The sequence below is a fragment of the Corythoichthys intestinalis genome, chromosome 1 (genome assembly GCF_030265065.1).
Source record: "Corythoichthys intestinalis isolate RoL2023-P3 chromosome 1, ASM3026506v1, whole genome shotgun sequence".
NCBI lineage: Eukaryota > Metazoa > Chordata > Actinopteri > Syngnathiformes > Syngnathidae > Corythoichthys > Corythoichthys intestinalis.
The window spans coordinates 13,750,313-13,774,776 of NC_080395.1; the positions used below are offsets into that span (position 1 = coordinate 13,750,313).

Below are 24,464 nucleotides of genomic sequence, written 5' to 3' on the forward strand. Positions count from 1 at the left end.
GAAATAAACCGGAAGTAGAAACGTTCAGGCGCTGTAACTTCAGAGTAATATGCTGAAGCGTTTGGAACGAAGAAGGCGAACATTACTGCTTAAAACACGACTCCAAAAATATTTATTTCATTTGAAATCCGAAGCTAAATCGGAAATATTAGTAACTCAATTTTGAGGGGCCATAAGTACTTAACGTAGATTACCAGGAACAGGAACACGAACAGGAAATGTCCGCTGAAAGAACATCGATGCCAAGAGAAGAAAAGGAACCAGGAGAGGCCGCTGTTTGCAAGAAGCCTCGAGTCAAAACATGTAGTTTTGCTTTGTTCAATTAAAAAAAAATCCTGATTGGTTGTCAATCAATCACCTTTGTACAAAATTGAACCATATATACAAACACAGACAAGACTGAAAAAGCAGTTTCTGCTCTTGCACTCCTCTTGAAAAGAAACTGTGTTATTTTAAGCAAAAACAACTGTTGTGTTTGATAGAACAATATGTCTATATGCTGCCATAGCAGATTCATGGCGCATTAAGCCCCCAAACTATTTTTACCGTTTTACCCTCAAAACCCGTTTGCAGACGTCGCGCAACCGCTTTTGTTTCAACCAGGCCATAAAACGAAGGTAATTAATTATATTTATTATTCAAAATGTCTGTCATTTTTAGCTTAAAATCACTAATTGATCTCTAATATTTCTAAAAAAAAAAAAAAAAAAAATTCCCGGATATTAACCTCATAACTATCGCTTAATTGTATTTTTTTTTTTTTTTGGTTTCTGTCGCATTTTTTCCAATATATTAGATGATAAATAATCGATCCAAACAAAGAAAAATTGAAAAAAAAAAAAAAGTTTAAGAAGGTAAATATATGAAAATCTCAACCACTCCTTGATGTCTGCGATTTCTGCATCGCGACCCTTGATATATTACCATGTTTCACCCATAAAATCCAGCTGTGGCCATTCACAGCTGTGTCTTGACACTGAGTGATACATGCTACATGGAGTTTTTGGATCGAAACAACATACATACGCGATAATATCTCGTTAAAGTCATGGCGTCCGTAATTCTGCTTCTCGCGTGCTCTCACCTCCAGGTAGGGTTTGCTGTCTAAATTATTATTATTTTTTAAATGCCCTCCTGTTCAAAATGTTTCTTCCCCCAGAAAATTGAGATTTTAAGCTTTCCAATGATGTATCACACGTGCACATCGGACAATTTTGAAAGTTGGCTAAATTGGGGGTCTCAGAGTGGAACTTCAAGTCACCTGCGTGTTTTCCACCATATAACAACAATAATAACAATCTAACAAAAAATTTATGGTCTTTATTCCAAGTCATTTTTTCCAAATGAAGTTTCAATGCATTTTTACTGTTCATTATGTTAAGGCTTTTCGTAAAGGAGTTTGTTATGAAAATGCAGTAAACATAGGTTTCACTTTCCTAAATTTGCATTTGAGTATATGAAATTTACAGAGGATGAGAATGCTGTTAATAATAAAGTCCACCTCTTTGTTTTCTACAACCAGTCCGTAGATAATGTCATTTTGAGAAAAGGGTCCAGCTGAATATTTATATGCAGATATAAGTGTATCTTTTCATGGGACAACACTGACAAACTGACACTTTGACACAATGAAAAGTAGTCTGTGTCCAGCTTATATAAATGTAGAGTTAATTTTCCCCTCAAAATATAGCCATTAATATCTAAACCCCTGGCAACAAAAGTGAGTACACCGCATTGGAACTACGTACATCCCTAAATGTCCAAATTGAGTACTGCTTGTCATTTTCCCTCCAAAATATCATGTGACTCGTTACAGGAGTGCTGTCAGCATTGCTGCAGAGATTGAAGAGGTGGGGGGGTCAGCTTGTTAGTGCTCAGACCATACGTCACGCTCTACATCAAATTGGTGTGCATGGCTGTCACCCTAGGAGGAAGCCTCTTCTGAAGACGGTACACAAGAAAGCCCGCCTGTCTCATCAGAAGATAGGACATAGTTCCAGTAATCCATGTGCTTTGTTGACCTGTCTTCAGCAAACTGTTTGCCGGCTTTCTTGTGAACCGTCTTCACAAGAGGCTTCCTCCTGGGGTGACAGCCATGCACACCAATTTGATGTAGAGTGCAGTGTATGGTCCGAGCACTAACAGGCTGCCCCCCCCACCATTTTCAACCTCTGCAGCAATGCTGAAAGCACTCCTGTAACGAGTCACATGACATGTTGGAGGGAAAATGACAAGCAGTACTCAATTTGGACATTTAGGGATGTATGCTTTTTCAAAGAGGTGTACTCACTTTTGTTGCCAGGGGTTTAGATATTAATGGCTATATTTCGAGGGGAAAATAAATTAACTCTATTATATAAGCTGCACACAGACTACTTTTCATTGTGTCAAAGTGTCATTTTGTCAGTGTTGTCCCATGAAAAGATATAAATATCTGCAGAAATGCGAGGGGTGTACTCACTTTTGTGATATACTGTACAATGAAAAAACAGATGATAAGATGTTTCAATGTCATCACAGAACGCAGTTTTTGGTCTCATTACCAAAATGCTGTCGTAAGAAATCACCGGACGGATATACGCCATTTAAGATTTTAAAATTAACTTTAGCTTTTGGGTTGATAGGATATTTTAAGTATTTCGTGCGTAAAGACTATAAGGGGTCTTTTGGGGAGATCTGATAGAATTTTGAAAAGACAGTAATGGGTATGCAACATCATCAAAACCTTTCCTAATTAACTTATTGAGGATTTTGATGTATCTGCCCCCAATTAAGAGCTGTGGAAAATCCAAAGCAAAAGACTAGTAGTTGTAGTTGGTTAGTCAGTTGATGCCATGTTGATAATTTGATCCCAAAATTGCTCAAAACTAACAGGAAGTGCCATAAAATCAGCAGGATGTGACCTGGAAATGTCCCAAAATCAACAAGAATCAAACAATGAACAGAAGGCTACCTGAAAATGCCCCCCCAAAACCGATAGGAAACTATAAAAATGTACAGGGAGTCAACCGTAAGTACCCTAAAATTACAAGAAAGTGACGCAAAATGAACTCATTGCCAGCCATTGAAAACAACAGACGTCCAATTCACTTATACTGGAAGGACTGGCTGTAAATGCTCATCTTCCAGTGCAATTGATGTCGCTCGACGTCCAGTCCATTGTGACTGGGACGGATTGAAAATGGATTAGACGTCTAGCACTGTGTTTGGCAGCCAATAAGTCAACTTATTTGGCCAAAATAAGGTAGCCTGGCCCACATTAGCTGTAATTGCCATAAATGTGGCTCCAAAATGAAAATGAGTTTGGCACCTGATGCAGTCCCTGAGGTCACATGCACCTTGCTGTGGCATCATGTCTACTATTTGAGTAGTGGTGGTATGACAATACATCGAAATGGTGACGTATCGTGATACTTTGTATGCCCACAGGACAGGGCACAATGAGACATGCGACATGAGACAATTCACACCACACACTCATACCTACGGACAATTTAGAGTGTTCAATCAGCCCACCACGTTTTTGGGATGTGAAAAGCCACACAGTCACAGGGAGAACATACTAACTCCACACAGGATGGCCCGGGATTGAACCCTTCATCTCAGAACTGTGAGGTGGACGTGCTAACCACTGGGCCACCATGCCACCCGGTAGTAAACCAATGTTGAAATGTGAGAATCACTGCAATGCAAAGCATCTTGGTACAGTATAGACAAGCCATATTTTAAGAACAGTGAAGATTTTTTAAAAGTTTACTGTGACGGCCCCTGGCCGTTTAATAGTTAATTTTCGGAGACTCTTCCAGTCAGCTGATCGTCGCCTCCACCAGCTGGCTGCTTCCCCTCCCACTGTGATGACAGCTGATCGACGCCGGCCGGCCGGACCGACAACGCCGCCGCCGCTGATTGGCCACGAAAAAGGCGCCAAGCTTCATAATCCCGCCGCTGTCAACGCTCTACGAGGTTGCATTTGACAGCATTCTGCCGCAGTCCTCCTCGCCAGCTGTTTGCTCGCCATTCACTCTCGTGTGCGTTTGATCGCTAGTTTGATACACTCCCGCTTTTTCGGTGAAGTCTTTTGTGTTTATTCGTTATTGGATCGTTTTTTTTCACCACTGTAAATAAGAGCACTGAAGCAGTAGGGCTAAGTCGCCATTTCTGTTCAACCCGTTTTCTCCTGTTTTGTTTAGTGGAAGAAGCTAGGTTAGTGGCTGTCTTTGTTCTTTTTCACAATGAGGGTTTAGTTAGCGGGTGGGGTTTAAGTGTAGACTCCTTTTGTTGTTTTGGCCTGGGCTTACCCTGAAGCTGCGCTTCATCCACATTTTGTATTTATTGTTCATTGCGGGTTTGACTGTGTAAATAAATTTGTGTCCACTCGTACCTTGTGTGGCTCGTTTTATGTTGCGCCCTTAGGCGAGCCGTCCGTGGGACGTAACGTAACGTAGAAGTAAAAAAAAAAAAAAAAAAAAAAAACAGTATAGAACAAAAGTCTTTAATAGTAGTAGTATAAAGGTCCAGTCATTCCAAAATGAAGCAAATATTACAATGCACACGACTCAAAATAAATGCAGCTTGAAATTGAAACAAAATAAAAATTACATACCATGTGCACCTTATTACAACAACAGTGGATAAATTGTACATCAAAACAGATCGCAGACATGGAATTCTCTTTTTCGAACTTGCTCTCGTACGCGCCATTCGCATGTGACTTCAACCAAGAATAATTTTTCACCAAATTCTTTTGGAATAACAAATATAACAAAATTCAGTAGAAAACACAAGAAGAGTAGAAATAAATTCACATACAATTTTAGAAAACAATGAATTCACTGAAAGACTATTGCTTCTGCGTTGTCATGGCAATTGAAGGTGAGGCAAGACTAGCGGCCATCAACACCGACAAAAATGTAGTATAACAAAAAGTATAAAGTTACGGAATAACCTCAACAGAAAAAGATGTAACCCAATCCATTCAATAATATAAAATAAAAATCCTGAATATTGGCGAGTTCTGAAAAAGAGGGGAAATCATTGTAACCTTTTTTATTTCCCCAAAAAGAGGCTCAAGGGAAATCGAATGAAATTGAACTGCTTTCTCCACTGCAAATGCATGGCAGAAATCAAAATTGTTTGTTAACCACTTCAATTGAAAGAGTTTTTCCCCTAGTGCGACTTCTTGTGTGTATTTTTAACTTTTGAAGCTAGGATAAAACATTTACCGCAAACCGTGCAAGGTTTCTTCCCAGTGTTTTCTTGTGTGCGATTCTAAATCTGCCTTCTGTCTGAACCTCTTCCCGCAAACTGAGCAGTAAAAAGGCTTTTTTTTCCCCAGTGTGTGTTCTTGTGTGTCTTTTTAACTGTTGACGCCAGGTAAAACTTTCACCACAAACTGTGCAGGTAAAAGGTTTCTTCCCGCTGTGTTTTCTTGCGTGCATGTTTAATCCTACTTTTGTTTTGAATCCTATACCACAAACTGGGCAGACAAAAGGTTTCTCCACACTGTTTTCTTGTGTGTCTGTTTAATTCTACCTTCGTTTTGAATCCTTTACCACAAACTGCGCGGACAAAAGGTTTCTCTCGGGTGTATGTTATTGTGTGCACGTTTAAATTTCCTTTATTGTTGAATCTTTTCTGACAAACTGAGCACGCAAAATGCTTTCCTCCAGTGTGTGTACTCATGTGAGAAGTGAACTGGTGATTCCAACGAAATCTTTTGTTGCATAGTGAGCAGGCAAAAGGCTTCTATCCAGTGTGTGTACTTATGTGTGATAGTAAAAGGTGCTTCAAGCAGAATCTTTTATCGCAAAGTGAGCAAGTGAAAGGCTTCTCTCCAGCGTGTGTTCTTGCGTGTTTTTTTAACTGTGAATGCCAGGCAAAACTTTCACTGCAAACCGTGCAGGTGAAAGGTCTGTCCTCGCTGTGTGTTCTGGCGTGTCTGTTAAATTCTACATTTGTTTTGAATCTGTTGCCACACACTGAGCAGACAAAAGGTTTCACTCCGGTGTGTGTTATCGCATGAATTTGTAATTCACTATTTGTGGTGAATTCTTGACCACAATCTAAGCAGGAAAAAGGTTTCTCTCCAGTGTGTGCACGTCTAAATTTCCCTTCTTGGTGAATTTTTTCTCACAAAATGGACTGGCAAAAGGCTTTTCTCCAGTGTGTGTACTCATGTGTCTAGTTATTTGATTATTCCAACGAAATCTTTTATTGCAAAGTGAGCAGGCGAAAGGCTTCTCTCCAGTGTGTATACTCAGGTGTGAAGTCAATTGATGATTCAAACGAAATCTTTTATCGCAAAATGGGCAGGCGAAAGGCTTCTCTCTAGTGTGTGCTCTTGCGTGTCTATCTAACTCTGCCTTCACGGTGAATCTTTTCTCACAAACTGAGCAGGCAAAAGGTTTCCTACCCGCACATTCTTTTGTGCGTCTTTTCAAAGTTGACTTATTGACGGATTTCAAAGCATTTTGGTCAAATTCAACATCCTCCTCATCAGTGTTATAGTCAGGAGAGTGTGATGTTACATCGTCGCTGTCCGAGAGCAAAGCTGAGCGGTCGTCCGGTTGGGATAGTCCCTCACCTTTTGTTGTCTGGTGTTGAAATGAGCTGTCTTTTAAAGGGTTTGCTGCTCCGCTTTCTTTGCTTGGAACTTCATCTTTTTCACTTTTTATGCTGACAATTATTGGAAACTTGGAGAGTTTATCTTCCTGTTCTTCTTTAATGTAGGGGGTCTCTGGCTCCGCCTCCTGTTTGATGTATGGTGTCTCAGACTCCTCCTCCTGATGGATGTGTGGGGAATCATCCTTCTCAGAGTGAAGAACATCTACTGTAACATCTGCGGGGCACAGGATGAAATAAAACCACGTCATTCAAATTGTCTTTGTGCTGTGAATTTCTATTTACCGTATTGGCCCAAATATAAGACGGTGCTTTTTGCATTGAAATAACACTGAAAAGGTGGGGGTCGTCCTATATTCGGTACCCATTTACGACGCTAGATGGCGCCAGATATCATTGAAGCGATGTTCTGTCATGACAGATCTCTGTACTCTCAAGTTTAACCAGTTTGCATTATTTTATTGCAATGCTTTTCCTTATTAAGATTTGTTTCAAGACTACAGTTAGACTTCACTTTGATGGTTAATGCAGTTATTGCAATTTTGTTTTATCAAAATAGATTGGTTTATTTACATTTCAAAAACCAGAAGCCATTCATTTACGAATGTGAATGCACTTTAGTTTACATATGTAAATGTTCAGATATTAAGATTTCAATGAGGAAAAATAACATAACAATATATTTGAGAGAAAAAGCATAATCATTTGTTTCAGATGTACTGTAATTATTTTCTGTGTAAAAATTAATTTGGTGTTCAAAAAGTCTTTTTTCAAACTTGAGTCTTGAAAAAGAGGGGGTCGTCTTATAATCAGGGCAGTCTTATATTTGGGCCAATGCGGTATATCACATGTAGACGTCCATCCATTTCAAGTGGGCGGGTGGCAGTGAATGAACAGCAAGAACCCTCCCACTTCAAATAGATTGAACGTCTATCGTCGTTAATGGCAGCCAAACATAGGCATAAAAATGGTAGTTAGCTGTCAGTGTCAGATCCATCAGGATTTAAGCGAACAAATCCAGTGACACAAAGGGCACAATCCGGCTAAATTCCTGTTTAATATGAGGCGGGATTTAACAGTATCGTAGCTTTCAGACATGAGTGAATGAATAATACGGGTAGGACACTTTTAGACATGTACCGCGTCAACGGTGGATGGGATTTTATTACCTGAAAATTACGTTACTTTTGTGCGGCAAAGCAAACCACACTAACAAAGATGGATGCCGAAATAGCAAGACACACTCGGACCTATCGCTGTGTTATTTTCCTCGGCCCTAATTTTCCAGTAACAATTTTATTTCACTATTTTTCCACTTTGCTTACAGATTTTCATCTTGCCGCGAAGAAATGACGTCGTAAACACTGGCCTGAACTTTAGTCCCAAGATATCTACTTAATCAGCCTTCACACTCTGACAAGGGACTTAACCGGCTGCATTTACACATGCCGCAATACCTAAACAATAAATACTGTTGCGTTATGCGGAAAGAAAAAAAAATTTGAACCATACATACAAACAATATGGCTAAGTCCATACTAAAGGTCTTAATGCACGAATCCGATTTTTTGTCATATCTGGTTTTTTGGCGTGCCCGTTCAGACTGCCTTTGTCCATTGAGACCATTCAAGTATTACGCATACGCCCGACATAAATCCGACATGCGCTGAGCAAGACGACCCGCATGCGCAGAAGCATCAAAACAAATGACCATACAATCACACATGCTGGCTGTCATCCGTCATTCCAGGGATATCATATTTTGCTTATTAAAAAGAGGACACAAATAACAGGCATAAATAATCCATGTACAGGTTTATATTCAAAGTATATGGATCGATAGCATGCACGCACTGTTCGTGCATGTCACACACACATACGAGCAGTTTGCCCCAACTCTCGGCCGTGTAAGCATTGTTGAAATATTGCTTATATGGAGCAGGCTTATCCTCAAACCTATTCTTATTTTTTTATGACTGTTGTCAAGTCCGACCTTTCCTAAAAAGCCGTGTTCAAGGCAAGCTAGGCGCTAATAACGCACAGCTGCATCGCTACCGTAGCTACCGTACCATCTCTCGCTTTTTGATGACGTAATTGCTGCATTAAATCCGTTTTGAGGGACTGGACAGTACAGACCGCCGCGACAGTCTGGAAAAATGTGGCCCAGATCGGATTTAGACCACATACGAAAGTGACCCAGATCGGATTTGAAATGGTCCCGTTCTATGCGACTTGTCACGTTCAGACCGTCAAGTTAATGCCTCACTCGAGTCGGAAAAACACGAAAAAATCGGATTCGTGCATTAAGACCTGTAGTATGAACGTAGCCTATGGCAAAAATGCCTGTGTACTTCTTAACACAAATTTGAACAGGTGCATATAAGACTACAGAGTATAAAACAGTAATATGTAGGGTGTCAACAAACGAACTATAGTTGAAAATTAAATATCAAAATTGCGAGTGTTTTTTCCCCCAAGTGTGATATATCAAATAGATTGAAAGGTTTCCTCAGTTTTGCTGCTCTTTATTTAAAGGTTATTTGTAAAGGACAGCTCATTATGAAACCCATTAAATATAGGTTTGACTTACATAAATTTGCACTTGTGTATATTAACAGACAATGACTATGTTGTTAATTAGAAAGTCCACCTTGGTTTGATAACAGGTCCATAGATTGTCATTTTAAGAAAAGCGGCATGCTAATGTAGCTCTCTTTAATTCCTCTTACTAATTTTCCATGTATTGGGCTGTTGTAATCTGGACCTTGAGTCTGTGAATCAAAGCTATCTATTGATCTATATAATCAAAATGTGTTAGAGCATCCTCGCTAGCAAGCTAAGCTAAATACAACTAAATTAAGTGAGCCTGGTAAGCTTCAACAAAAAGCCAAACGACTTTCCCTAAGCTTCAGGTTAGGACGTTTTAGTCCACTAAACGTTTACTTGGGTACTTACCCGATGAGTTTGCACTGAAGCGCATTTGGTTAGGGTACACAACAAACTGCAAGTCGAGCGAGAGTACAGACATTGCGTCCAGTGAACCGGAAGTAAAAATTTTCAGGCGCTGGATTTTCAGTGTAATATGTGTAGTAGGGGTGGGAACCTCTCGGTACCTCACAGTATAATACGATTTGCGATACAAAGTTCACGATAACGATGATCTCACGATATGGCGATACAGCAACTATCGATACATTGGTCAGGAAATCTAGGGTGAGAAGCTCGGTCATCCGGGAGGGACTATGTGTCGAGCCGCTACTCCTCAGCGTTGAGAGGAGCCAGTTGAAGTGGCTCGGGCATCTGGTTCGGATACTTTCTTGACGCCTCCCTCCCCAGGATACTGGAGTGACTATGTCTCTCGGCTGGCCTGGGAGCGCCATGGGATTTCGCCGGAGGAGCTGGTTTAAGTGGCTGGGGAGAAGGAAGTCTGGGCTTTCCTGCTAAAGCTGCTGCCTCCGCGGCCCGACCCCGGATTAAGCAGTAGGGAATGGATGGTCAGGAAAATATTCTACAAAACTAATAAACAGAAAAACAAGCTATCTTCATCCTTGTGCTGTAAGTTTATTACTAGAAGAAGTCCAATCCATTTGAATTGGGTGGGTGGCAGTGAATGAGCTCCTCCCACTTCTATGGCCGTCAGGGGTAGCCAATGCCTGGTAACGAGGTCATTTTGGGCCATTTCAGGTCATTACCTGTTGATTTTCAGTCACTTGATTTTCGGGCATTTTATGGGTTACTTACTGTTCTGTAACCCAAAATCAACAGGAAATGACTTTGGAATGAAAAGGTGATGACTTAAACTCAACAGGAAGTGACCAGTAAATACCCTGAAATGAACAGAAAGCGACCTGTAAATGCCCTGACAATTGCAAAGAGTGAACGTTCTGGTTTCGAGCGGACGAACGTTTATTCACCCTTCCTGGTCTTAATGGATTGGGCGTCGAGCGCCGTCAATGGCAGCCATTGAGTTAACTGAGACAGTATTATGATGGAATTTATTGGTAGCAACTTGATGGTTCCTTTTTTTTTTCGTTTAAAACATTGACACCTTTTAAAACCGATATCTCGATTCTTGGCAAGAGCATATCGATAACCTTTTGGGATGTAAAGTATCACGACTAGGGCGGTCAAATGAGTAAATTTTTTAATCGAGTTAATCACAGCTTAAAAATTAATTAATCGAAATTAATTGCAATTCAAACCATCTCTAAAATATGCCATATTTTTCTGTAATTTATTGTTGGAATGGAAAGACACAAGACTGACATAAACATTCAACATACTGTACATAAGTGCTGTACAGTGATCCCTCGTTTTTCGCGATTCGTTTTTCGCGATCACAGGGGACCAGAACCCGCCCCGATAAATGAAAAACCGCGAAGAAGCGCACCCCCCACCCCCCCAAAAAATAAATAAATAAATTAAAAAAAAAAAAAAAAAATTCTTGTGTGTACAATTTATTTATTCAGATTTAGCATTGGAAAGAGATACATATAAGACATGTTTTTACACTTTTTTCAAAAGTAGTATTTAAAAAAAATATACAGTAGCCTATATTGTCATATAATAAATGATTTTTTAGTATATACACGCACATTCATTCCAGCGGTTGCCCCCCCCCCTCCACACACACACACACACACACACACACACACACACACACACACACACACACACACACACACACACACACACACACACACACACACACAATCACGCAGAGCCGGCTGCCTCTAACCTCGCCACGCACACACATTACAGCGCGCACTTCACTATCTCCACCCATCCGCGTATGGACACAAAGATCAAACTTGTTAACATTTATTGGCAGTTAAACGATGATTGACATGTGCAGCACAATCATCTGTCACCATCGTTAACTTAAAGAGGAACTGAAGACCTTTCTGGATTTTGGTGTAATTTTATCAATATAAACTTGGGACAAGTTCGTCAAAACAACCATGACATTATCAACACGTAATTGTAAGGATAATTTGCGTTTTTTTATTTTTTTTGCACTCCGTTAATGGTCCCTTCGCAAACCCGGAAGTGTGACGTAGGCAACAGAAGACTACCCACAGCTAACATAGCAGCAACAACGATGTCAGTGATATTTCCACCAAAGGTAACCATTCAGGATCGCTCTTTCGTGACGCTAATGATGGCAAAGGCTCCCAGGAAAGATGAACTACAATTAATCCCTACATGTTTGAACCTGAGGCGTCAGATGACGGCGATTTACTTGACACAGCAGATGGCGTCATGACGCCAATTGACAGCTCGACACTTCACGAACGGGAGAGTGAGTGGTAAGTCCAGCATCGTGATTTTTTTTATTAGAATGCGATTACATGGTTGTATATTTTTCCATGCTCTACACATAGCTAAAACTGGATATTAGGTAATGGGACAGCTCCTACCGATCTAAATATGATAAAGCTAGCCCAAATGTGGCTAAATGAATGCTCTACACATAGCTAAAACTGGATATTAGGTAATGGGACAGCTCCTACCGATCTAAATATGATAAAGCTAGCCCAAATGTGGCTAAATGAATGCTCTACACATAGCTAAAACTGGATATTAGGTAATGGGACAGCTCCTACCGATCTAAATATGATAAAGCTAGCCCAAATGTGGCTAAATGAATGAAATGTTATTGATATTTCAAAATAAATGACAAAACCATTTTATTTTCCAGGTGTTGCTGTAAACCATCAAGTAATTACCCTTCCAAGAGTATGCCTATGTCATCAGGAGATCCCAGACGTGAGAGCCAAACTTGCGGAGGCTGAAGCACTGACAGGGGCATGAATTTCATTTAAAAAAAAAACCCCATAAATTGTTAACAACATTGACACATTTTGTTGACTGTTTAATGTATTCTATTGTTATATAAAATATTGTAATTATATTACATTCTGAAAAAATATTCAATAGGCCGTAATAATGATACCAGGTTTATGTTGAATCAGCATTAGCTTTCGTTGTCAGATTGTGACACATGTTATACCAAGCACACAACGGCACACATCAAAGAGCATAATTTTAGTAAGCAACACAAAGTTAGGAGAGCAACGCACTAGCGCAACATTGAAAAATGATAATGGCAGTGGGAAATATGTATTTACTCTTTTCTGTAGCATGAAGTGTTCTCTATACAAAGATAATGCATTATCATTAAAATATGAAGGTAACTTGATTTTAAAAAATGTGTACTGTATATATGACTAGTTTATGATTTCATGTCATCAAAATTTGCTACATTTATTTCTCCTAAATCATCGTCATCTGATGTCGCAGACGGAAGAAATTCAGCATCTGGCAGGCCTCATAGGATCTCTTCAGTCGTCATCGCTGGACACCGCATCACTTCGGTCATCATATGACTCGACCCACTCTCTCTTGATTTTGGGAAACTGGGTGGCAACTGACTTGCAACGCTTTTTTCATCATGTTGAGGGTTTCCGCCACTTAATTTTTTATGTTTGGCTTCCTGGAGGGAAAAAAAAATCACAGCAGCATGAAAATATTGGATGAATCCTAATTTTAATTTAATAATAATTTCTTGGTGATCAAATAATAATGCCCCAGTCATAGCAGCATCTATTTGATGCTATTGTTCCCTCTTCAAATAGGCAGATCTTGATGTTGAAATTTAAAAAACGAGCCAAGGACCTATTTGGTGCTGGGGACATTTGAATTTACATATCACCTATTGATATAGTAATAAAATCACATGAGTAGACGACATGTCAGCCAACCTATCTACTTATGACAGGCCAACAGCAAAAAAAAAAAAAAAAAAAAAAAAAGTCGCACTTCAACAAACTGGCAGTAGGAGTCCCCCTCGTTTAACAAAAAAAAAGCCATTAATGTTCTACTTACGTCTTTGGAAAACCAAGGTTGCATTGTTGTAGGTTTTCAAAGCTGTCGTGGCTGAAACGATGAAAACAATGAGCCGATTGGGGACCTGTATGCATGCTAACAAAAACGGTCCAAACCTTTGCAGGAGAAGTTTTTTTTTGGACCACTCCTAGAGTCTCGAGTCTTCCTGTGAGTAATTCATATCGCTACACATCGAGATGGCATGACAAATCCCGCGAGCAAAACCCAGAAAATGTTTGCAATATATGGCGAGGATAGCGTGGTGCTATATTTCCGTGTTCAGAGTGGTGGCGAGGCTTCCTGGAAGTTACGTCACGAGGTAGGGGTCGGCAGGACGGCGCGTCCCTCGTTGCTATGGTGTTGCTATGGCCATAACTCAAAAACTACGTGGTCAATTATTATTAATTTTTTTTTAAGTGACTTTTTGAGAGAGCGAATGACGCATTTAATACAATTCAACTGAGTAAAACACTTAAGAGCGAAATCTGAAAAGCTCTTCAGTTCCCCTTTAAGTAAGCAACTTCAATGCAGGCAGTGCTTGCCAGGGGAATCAGACAGCGAGCGACAGAGACACGGATCCGCGATAGACTGAAGGCGCAAAGTTTGAAGCGCGAAGTAGCGAGGGATCACTATATTTGTTTACGATGACAATAAATCAACAAGATGGCATTAACATTATTAACATTCTTTCTGTTAAAGGGATCCGCAGATAAAAAGACTTGTAGTTCTTAAAAGATAAATTTGAGTACAAGTTATGGTAATTTTGTATTAAAACCCCTCTTAATGTTTTCATTTTAATAGAATTTGTAAAATTTTCTATCAAAAAATAAACTAAAAGCTTACCATTGTTGACGTCGCCGAGCAGCAAGTTTTAGGTGTATTTTGCATAGCTATTTTGATTGGGAATTCCAGTTCTCTTGGCATTGAGCGCTTTTCTATTTGTGAACATAATTTTTTTAAGAGATAAGAATATTATTTTTGTTGTGCTTTCACTAAACGATACTGTAGCGACTTAACTGTTCCGCCCAAATGCATGATGGGAAATTAGGCAACCATGACTGTCATTGGTGGCCGCATTTGGTATACAGTATGTTCTGCTTTGTGTTCAATTGGGCGTGTTCAGAAAAAGAACGTCTCCTGCTCTGCCAAAATGCATGATGGAAGGTTGGGCAACCATGATTGTCAGTGCTGGCTGCAAATGGTGTACAGTATGTTCTGCGTAGTGTTCAACTAGGTGTGTTAAGCAAAAGATCGTCTCCTGCTCCGCCAAAATGCATGATGGGGAGTTGGGCAACCAGGACTGTTAGTAGTGGCTGCCAAATATTAAGCCAATAAAAGGCACGGTCCAATGAACGCCTGTGTCCACTCGCATTTCTCTGCCTTTTCGCTCTCATTGTGCTAAAACGGGGTCATTGTAAACTGTTTGAGGCAACACATGAACAGGTCATTCCGTGCATGCATTATTTGCGCCAAATATTTTAATGTGATTAATTTAAAAAATGAATTACCGCCCGTTAACGCGATAATTTGACAGCCCTAATCACGACATTTCACCATTTTTATATTTTACCATTTTGTCTGTTGTATCATGGCCAAAAAAGTGGCACATCATAATCTATATATTGGATGTCTGTTGCAGCTCATTCATACTGTATATACATAAACAGTGGCACCATAAAACCGTAGAGTTGTGATTTGTGTGCACTTGGTTCACTTTCGTGATTTGACTGGACTCACTCAATGAAGCATTTAACAAACACAAGCATTTTTCTATGTTATTCTTGTTTAAATATAATTTTAATTATGAAGGGTAGGACAGTAGTAACATCTTTAAAACTTTTTTAATTTTGGATAAAAATTATTTTCTAGAGAGCTATTTATTTCACCCTTTATTCAAATTTGTCAGAGATGTTTCTGAGTTGAGGAAATTCACGCACTTCTGGAGCTATTATCTTTTATTTGTGAGATTGAATAAACATGCTTTAGGCATTTCAATGAAACTCAGTGTTTGCATTATTCAATATTTTCAGCAAATGAATATTGGCTCCAAAAATCGGTTATCTGCCCCTCTAACTACTAATAAATGGTATCGGTCCAGAAAAACTCGTACTGGTCGATATCTAGTTTTCTCCAGTGTGGGTTCTTGCGTGCCAGAGTAACTCTCCGTTCTCTCTGAATCTTTCAACACACACTTAGCAAGGGAAGGAGTTTTCTCCAGTATGTGTCCTCGTGTGTCTTCTTAACTCTTGCTTCGTACAAAATCTTTTGTTACAAAGTGAACAGGCAAAAGGTTTCTCCCCTGTGTGCGTGCGCATGTGCCTTGTTATGTGATGCTTCCAAGGAAATCGCTTATCGCAAAGTGAGCAGGCGAAAGGCTTATCTCCGGTGTGCGTTCTTGCGTGCCTGCTTAACTCTCCGTTCTCAGCGAATCTTTTACCACACACTGAGCAGAGGAAAGGGTTTTCTCCAGTGTGCCTTTTTGCGTGCCTGCTTAACTCTCCGTTCTCAGTGAATCTTTTACCACAAACTGAGCAGGGGAAAGGCTTTTCTCCAGTGTGCGTACTCGTGTGTTTCGTTACCTCTTGCTTCGTGCAAAATCATTTATCACGAAAGGCTTCTCTCCTGTGTGCGTACGCATGTGCCTTGTTATGTGATGCTTCCAAGAAAATCTTTTATCACAAAGAGAACAGGCAAAAGGCTTCTCAACAATGTGCCTTTCTGCGTGCCTGATTAACTCTCCTTTCTCAGGGAATCTTTTACCACAAGACGTGCAGGCAAAAGGCTTCTCTCCATTGTGTCTTCTTGTGTGTATGATTAACTCTCCAATTTCAGTGAATCTTTTACTGCAAACTGAGCAGGGGAAAGGCTTTCCTCTAGTCTGTCTCCACGTGTCTTGTTAACTCTTGCTTCGTATAAAATCTTTTATCACAATGTGAGCACCCAAAAGGCTTCTCTCCTGTGTGAGTACGCATGTGCCTTGTTATGTGATGCTTGCAAGAAAATCTTTTCTCGCAGAGTGAGCAGGCGAAAGGTTTCTCTTTGGTGTGCGTTCTAGCGTGCCTGATTAAGTCTCCATTCTCAGGAAATGTTTTACCACAAACTGAGCAGGCGAAAGGTTTCTCATTGGTGTGCATACGCACATGTCTTGTTAAGAGCCGCTTCCAAGAAAATCTTTTACGCAAAATGAGCAGGCGAAAGGTTTCCTACCGGCGCATTCTTTTGTGTCTCTTTTCAATGATGACTTGTTTAAGGACTTTGGCGCATTTTGGTCAAAGTCAACATCCTTCTCATCAGTGCTAAAGCCAGAAGAGTGTGATGTTACATCATCACTGTCCGAGAGTGGAGCGAAGAGGTCGTCCGGTGTTCGGGCCATTCCTTACTACGCGGCGAAACGTCCTACACAATGCTCAGGGCGCTTGCGCATGCATTCACACGCATGCGCACATCGGTTAGAGGCGGCGATTACTCACTATTTTTGTTTTTATTTAGTTATTTAGAACCTTTTCACAGCCTCAAAGTTACTTTTTGCATGTATTACCCTCTCATACTTTTAACCATTGTGTTTTTATTTGTTAGCTTTGAAGCAGTTGATCACATTAGTCACGTAGCGTGTTTAAACCGTCCTTATTTGATATAACTACATTTAAGTATTTTCTGCAGGCATTTTTTTAGTACCTTATTCCTGTATGCATCTAAACAAAACAAGTTTAGAGCGCACGGTAGTACTTTAGGTGTCAAATTCGACTAATGTAGCACGTTTCGCCGATGTAGGATATTTTGGCAGAACACCGGTTGCAATTGTGCCTCACCTTTTGTGGTCAGGTGTTGAAATGAGCTCCCGCGCGAACGTTTTGCTGCTCTGCTCACTTCCATTGGACCTTCATCGACTTCGCTCTTCACAGAGACAATCATTGGAAACTTGGTGATTTCATCTTCCTGTTCTTCTTTTATGCTGCGGGTCTCTGGCTCCGCCTCCTTTTTTATGGATGGCATCTCCGACTCCTTCTCCTGCTTAACATGGTTGGCGTCGTGCTTCTCAGGGTGAAGATCTTTTTTAATGGCTTCTGCGGGACACAAGGTGAAAAAGAAAATCATTTGATTTGCCAATCATCCTTCTGCTGTGAATTTGTATTTGTTTGTCACATAGACGTCCATTCTTTTGAAGTGGAAGAGACGCTTAGACTTCAAATAGATTGTACATCTATCACCATCAATGGCAGCTAAGCACATGCCTATTTAAAATTGATCATTAACTGTCAGGTTGATTTAATATGGATTTTAATCAACAAACTTGGTGACGTGATGGCCCTGTGAAGTCTGCAATAGGACTGCAATAGTACTGAACATGAGTTAATCCTAGTTTTGCAGTCATGGTACCCTTAATTTTTATTTGAACGTGCCATGACATGCTACAACAAGTGACTTTAAAAGGATAGCATAACATTTTTGACACAAATCCATTCCAAAAAAAGGGACAGAAAAGGCTTCATCAACAATGTAGAACACAAATAGTCTTACTTTCACAGCTTCCTTGTCCCTGCCACAAAAAAAATATCCCACCAGAAGACATCACACACCAAATGAGCGGCAGATTTTGCAGTTTGCTAGCATGCTATCCAACGGCTTTCTAGTCTGTCATTCCGTCAACGCGTACTAGCTAGCGCAGTACTAGAAAGCCAGTCAATTAAAGTTAGGGCTGGGCGATATGACCTTATGTACTTACCACGGTAAATCAAGCAGATTTACCTCGATAACGATAAATGACGCGAAAATCTGAATGAATGCATGAAATACAAATTAACCATTTCTCACTAATTTATTTACCAGCTTTCAACTGAACATATTCAAAAACTGTGCATTCAGTGTAAATGTTAAGTATATAAAAATCTCTTGTAAACAATAAACATTCAAGTAGAAACATTTAAAACGGCTTGTATGACTTAAACAACGTACGACATTGTAAATATTGCTATGGCCACTGTGCAAAAATGTCATTGTAACACAAGTGACTTACAGGAAGAGGGGCTTGAACAGTGCATTTCAGAGGACCGAGTATCAGACAACTTATTGTCAATGGCTGCTGTGACATGATCACTCAAGACAAGTGTTTACTTCAAGTTCTTACTGCGAAAAAACAGGCATCTTAACCATTTTGTTTGATTTTTTTCCAGAGCATTTTCTGAAATGCACACACCCCTACACAAACACCCACACATTAATCGAGCTATACTGCTGTAACTGATGAAAATGAAACATTCAAGATTTTATGATGACAGTAATGACACAGAATAAAGCAAGCACATACAGAAAAAAAGCTGTGGTCATTAAGCCGACATATTGTAGGTTACACTATTGGATTATACTTTCACTGAGTGCTAAGATGATCCACTGTAAATTGTACTATCATAAAAACTCTCACAGAAGTCACACACACGCTGCTACAAAATAACGCGACATACTGATAGCTAGGTGCAGTCCGTGTGTAACAGGTGCACACGGGTCCTGACCTGGACAAGGTGGCGGCGCGGCTACAGGCAGACCGGTTACATCCATCAAAATGGCACAATCAATGGGAGCCGATGCATTAACAAGGAAGTGACCCCAAAATTGCTCAAAACTAACAGGAAGTGCCACAAAATCAGCAGGATGTGACCTAGAAATGTCCCAAAATCAACAAGAATCAAACAATGAACAGAAGGCTATCTTAAAATGCCCCCCAAAACCAACAGGAAACTATAAAAATGTACAGGGAGTCAACTGTAAGTACCCTAAAATTACAAGAAAGTGCCGCAAAATGAACTCATTGCCAGCCATTGAAAAGAACGGACGTCCAATTCACTTATACTGGAAGGACTGGCTGTAAATGCTCATCTTCCAGTGCAATTGATGGCACTCGACGTCCAATCCATTGTGACTGGGACGGATTGAAAATGGATTGGACGTCTAGCACTGTGTTTGGCAGCCAATAAGTTAACTTATTTTGGCCAAAATAAGGTAGCCTGGCCCACATTAGCTGTAATTGCCATAAATGTGGCTCCAAAATGAAAACGAGTCCCTGAGGTCACATGCACCTTGCCCTGACATCATGTCCACTATTTGAGAAGTGGTGGTATGACAATACATCGAAATGGTGACGTATCGTGATACTTTGTATGCCCACAGGACAGGGCACATTGAGACATGCGACATGAGACAATTCACACCACACACTCATACCTACGGACAATTTAGAGTGTTCAAACAGCCCACCACGTTTTTGGGATGTGAAAAGCCACACAGTCACAGGGAGAACATACTAACTCCACACAGGATGGCCCGGGATTGAACCCTTCATCTCAGAACTGTGAGGTGGACGTGCTAACCACTGGGCCACCATGCCACCCGGTAGTCAACCAATGTTGAAATGTGAGAATCACTGCAATGCAAAGCATCTTGGTACAGTATAGACAAGCCATATTTTAAGAACAGTGAAGATTTTTTTAAAAGTTTACTGTGACGGCCCCTGGCCTTTTAATAGTTAATTTTCTGAGACTCTTCCAGTCAGCTGATCGTCGCCTCCACCAGCTGGCTGCTTCCCCTCCCACTGTGACGACAGCTGATTGACGCCGGCCGGACAGATCGCCGCCGCCGCCGCCGCTGATTGGCCACGAAAAAGGCGCCAAGCTTCATAATCCCGCCGCTGTCAACGCTCTACGAGATCGCATTTGACAGCATTCTGCCGCAGTCCTCCTCGCCAGCTGTTTGCTCGTCATTCATTCTCGTGTGCGTTTGATCGCTAGTTTGATACACTCCCGCTTTTTCGGTGTGGTCTTTTGTGTTTATTAGTTATTGGATCGTTTTTGTTCACCACTGTAAATAAGAGCACTGAAGCAGTAGGGGTAAGTCGCCATTTCTGTTCAACCCGTTTTCTCCTGTTTAGTTTAGTGGAAGAAGCTAGGTTAGTGGCTGTCTTTGTTCTTCTTCACAATGAGGGTTTAGTTAGCGGGTGGGGTTTAAGTGTAGACTCCTTTTTTCTATTGTTTTGGCCTGGTCTTACCCTGAAGCCGCGCTTCATCCACATTTTGTATTTATTGTTCATTGCGAGTTTGACTGTGTAAATAAATTTGTGTCCACTCGTACCTTGTGTGGCTCGTTTTATGTTGCGCCCTTAGGCGAGCAGTCCGTGGGACGTAACGTAACATAGAAGTAAAAAAAAAAAAAAAAAAAAACAGTAAAGAACAAAAATCTTTAATAGTAGTAGTATAAAGGTCCAGTAATTCCAAATTGAAGCAAATATTACAATGCACACGACTCAAAATAAATGCAGCTTGAAATTGAAACAAAATAAAAATTACATACCATGTGCACCTTATTACAACAACAGTGGATAAATCGTACATCAAAACAGATCGCCGACATGGAATTCTCTCTTTCGAACTTGCTCTCGTACGCACCATTCGCATGTGACCTCAACCGAGAGTAATTTTTCTCAAAATTCTTTTGGAATAACAAATATAACAAAATTCAGTAGAAAACACAAGAAGAGTAGAAATGAATACACATACAATTTTAGAAAACAATGAATTGACTTAATGAATTAACAATGAAAGACTATTGCTTCTGCGTTGTCATGGCAATCGAAGGTGAGGCAATACTAGCGGCCATCTACACCGACAAAAATGTAGTATGACAAAAAGTATAAGGTTACGGAATAACCTCAACAGAAAGAGATGTACCCCAATCCATTCAATAATATAAAATAAAAATCCTGAATACTGGCGAGTTCTGAAAAAGAGGGGAAATCATTGTAACCTTTTTTTTTTCCCCAAAAAGAGGCTCAAGGGAAATCGAATGAAATTGAACTGCTTTTTCCACTGCAAATGCATGGCAGAAATCAAAATTGTTTGTTAACCACTTCAATTGAAAGACTTTTCTCCTCTTGTGACTTCTTGTGTGTATTTTTAACTTTTGAAGGTAGGGAAAAAAACATTTACCGCAAACCGTGCAAGGTTTCTTCCCGGTGTTTTCTTGTGTGCGATTCTAAATCTGCCTTCTGTCTGAACCTCTTCCCGCAAACTGAGCAGGAAAAAGGCTTTTTTTCCCCAGTGTGTGTTCTTGTGTGTCTTTTTAACTGTTGACGCCAGGTAAAACTTTCACCACAAACTGTGCAGGTGAAAGGTTTCTCCCCGCTGTGTTTTCTTGCGTGCATGTTTAATCCTACTTTTGTTTTGAATCCTATACCACAAACTGGGCAGACAAAAGGTTTCTCCACACTGTGTTTTCTTGCGTGTCTATTTAATTCTACCTTCGTTTTGAATCCTTTACCACAAACTGCGCAGACAAAAGGTTTCTCTTGGGTGTGTGTTATTGTGTGCACGTTTAAATTTCCTTTACTGTTGAATCTTTTCTGACAAACTGAGCACGCAAAAGGCTTTTCTCCAGTGTGTGTACTCATGTGAGAAGTGAACTGGTGATTCCAACGAAATCTTTTGTTGCATAGTGAGCAGGCAAAAGCCTTCTCTCCAGTGTGTGTACTTATGTGTGATGTTAAAAGGTGCTTCAAGGAGAATTTTTTATCGCAAAGTGAGCAAGTGAAAGGCTTCTCTCCAGTGTGTGTTCCTGCGTGTTTTTTTAACTGTGAATGCCAGGCAAAACTTTCACTGCAAACCGTGCAGGTGAAAGGTCTCTCCCCGCTGTGTGTTCTGGCGTGTCTGTTTAATTCTACATTAGTTTTGAATGTGTTGCCACACACTGAGCAGACAAAAGGTTTCACTCCGGTGTGTGTTATCGCATGAATTTGTAATTCACTCTTTGTGGTGAATTCTTTACCACACTCTAAGCAGGAAAAAGGTTTCTCTCCAGTGTGTGTTCTTGTGTGCACGTCTAAATTTCCCTTCTTGGTGAATTTTTTCTCACAAACTGGACAGGCAAAAGGCTTTTCTCCAGTGTGTGTACTCATGTGTCTAGTTATCTGATGATTCCAACGAAATCTTTTATTGCAAAGTGAGCAGGCGAAAGGCTTCTCTCCAGTGTGTGTACTCAGGTGTGAAGTCAATTGATGATTCAAACGAAATCTTTTATCGCAAAGTGAGCAGGCGAAAGGCTTCTCTCTAGTGTGTGCTCTTGCGTGTCGATCTAACTCTGCCTTCACGGTGAATCTTTTCTCACAAACTGAGCAGGCAAAAGGTTTCCTACCCGCACATTCTTTTGTGCGTCTTTTCAAAGATGACTTATTGACGGATTTCAAAGCATTTTGGTCAAATTCAACATCCTCCTCATCAGTGTTATAGTCAGAAGAGTGTGATGTTACATCGTCGCTGTCCGAGAGCAAAGCTGAGCGGTCGTCCGGTTGGGATAGTCCCTCACCTTTTGTTGTTTGGTGTTGAAATGAGCTGTCTTTTAAAGGGTTTGCTGCTCCGCTTTCTTTGCTTGGAACTTCATCTTTTTCACTTTTTATGCTGACAATTATTGGAAACTTGGAGAGTTTATCTTCCTGTTCTTCTTTAATGTAGGGGGTCTCTGGCTCCGCCTCCTGTTTGATGTATGGTGTCTCAGACTCCTCCTCCTGATGGATGTGTGGGGAATCACCCTTCTCAGAGTGAATAACATCTACTGTAACATCTGCGGGGCACAGGATGAAATAAAACCAGGTCATTCAAATTGTCTTTGTGCTGTGAATTTCTATTTACCGTATTGGCCCAAATATAAGACGGTGCTTTTTGCATTGAAATAACACTGAAAAGGTGGGGGTCGTCTTATATTCGGTACCCATTTACAATGCTAGATGGCGCCAGATATCATTGAAGCGATGTTCTGTCATGACAGATCTCTGTACTCTCAAGTTTAACCAGTTTGCATTATTTTATTGCAATGCTTTTCCTTATTAAGATTTGTTTCAAGACTACAGTTAGACTTCACTTTGATGGTTAATGCAGTTATTGCAATTTTGTTTTATCAAAATAGATTGGTTTATTTACATTTCAAAAACCAGAAGCCATTCATTTACGAATGTGAATGCACTTTAGTTTACATATGTAAATGTTCAGATTTTAAGATTTGAATGAGGCAAAATAACATATTTGAGAGAAAAAGCATAATCATTGGTTTCAGATGTACTGTAATTATTTTCTGTATAAAAATTAATTTGGTGTTCAAAAAGTCTTTTTTCAAACTTGAGTCTTGAAAAAGAGGGGGTCGTCTTATAATCAGGGTAGTCTTATATTCGGGCCAATGCGGCACATCACATGTAGACGTCCATCCATTTCAAGTGGGCGGGTGGCAGTGAATGAACAGCAAGAACCCTCCCACTTCAAATAGGTTGAACGTCTATCGTCATTAATGGCAGCCAAACATAGGCATATAAATGGTAGTTAGCTGTCAGTGTCAGATCCATCAGGATTTAAGCGAACAAATCCAGTGACACAATGGGCTCAATCCGGCTAAATTCCTGTTTAATATGAGGAGGGATTTAACAGTGTCATAGCTTTCAGACATGAGTGAATGAATAATACGGGTAGGACACTTTTAGACATGTATCGCGTCAACGGTGGATGGGATTTTATTACCTGAAAATTACGTTACTTTTGTGCGGCAAAGCAAACCACACTAACAAAGATGGATGCCGAAATAGCAAGACACACTCGGACCTATTGCTGTGTTATTTTCCTTGGCCCTAATTTCCAGTAGCAATTTTATTTCACTATTTTTCCACTTTGCTTACAAATTTAATCTTGCAGCAAAGAAATGACGTAGTAAACACTGGCCTGTACTTTTAGTCCCAAGATATCTACTTCATCAGCCTTCACGCTCTGACAAAGGACTTAACCGGCTGCATTTACACATGCCGCAATACATAAACAATATATACTGTTGCGTTATGCGGAAAGAAAAAAAATCTGAACCATACATACAAACAATATGGCAAAAATGCCTGTGTACTTCTTAACACAAATTTGAACAGGTGCATATAAGGCTAC

At 40.2% G+C, this 24,464-nt stretch overlaps 1 protein-coding gene and 1 long non-coding RNA gene across 7 annotated transcripts in view; both read right to left on the reverse strand.

Moving 5' to 3' along the window:
* Window positions 1–4,510: 4,510 nt before the first annotated feature.
* LOC130923357 (oocyte zinc finger protein XlCOF6-like) overlaps window positions 4,511–24,464 on the reverse strand; it is a 59,181-nt gene continuing 39,227 nt past the window's right edge. For 4 of the 6 annotated variants that reach the window (XM_057849040.1, XM_057849023.1, XM_057849055.1 and 1 more), the window contains one exon: window positions 20,756–23,109. In XM_057849040.1, coding sequence (XP_057705023.1) covers window positions 21,479–23,109 — 1,631 coding nt within the window. In that variant the 3' untranslated portion in view covers window positions 20,756–21,478. Of the gene's footprint in view, window positions 6,839–17,318; window positions 17,574–20,755; window positions 23,110–24,464 lie in introns of those variants that run through there. The other 2 variants (XM_057849047.1, XM_057849063.1) reach the window with 2 other exon arrangements.
* LOC130923391 (uncharacterized) lies at window positions 12,754–13,874 on the reverse strand. The gene is made up of 3 exons (XR_009064698.1): window positions 13,626–13,874; window positions 13,510–13,560; window positions 12,754–13,117 (listed from the first exon to the last, which is right to left on the reverse strand). It is a non-coding gene; the product is annotated as an uncharacterized LOC130923391 (long non-coding RNA).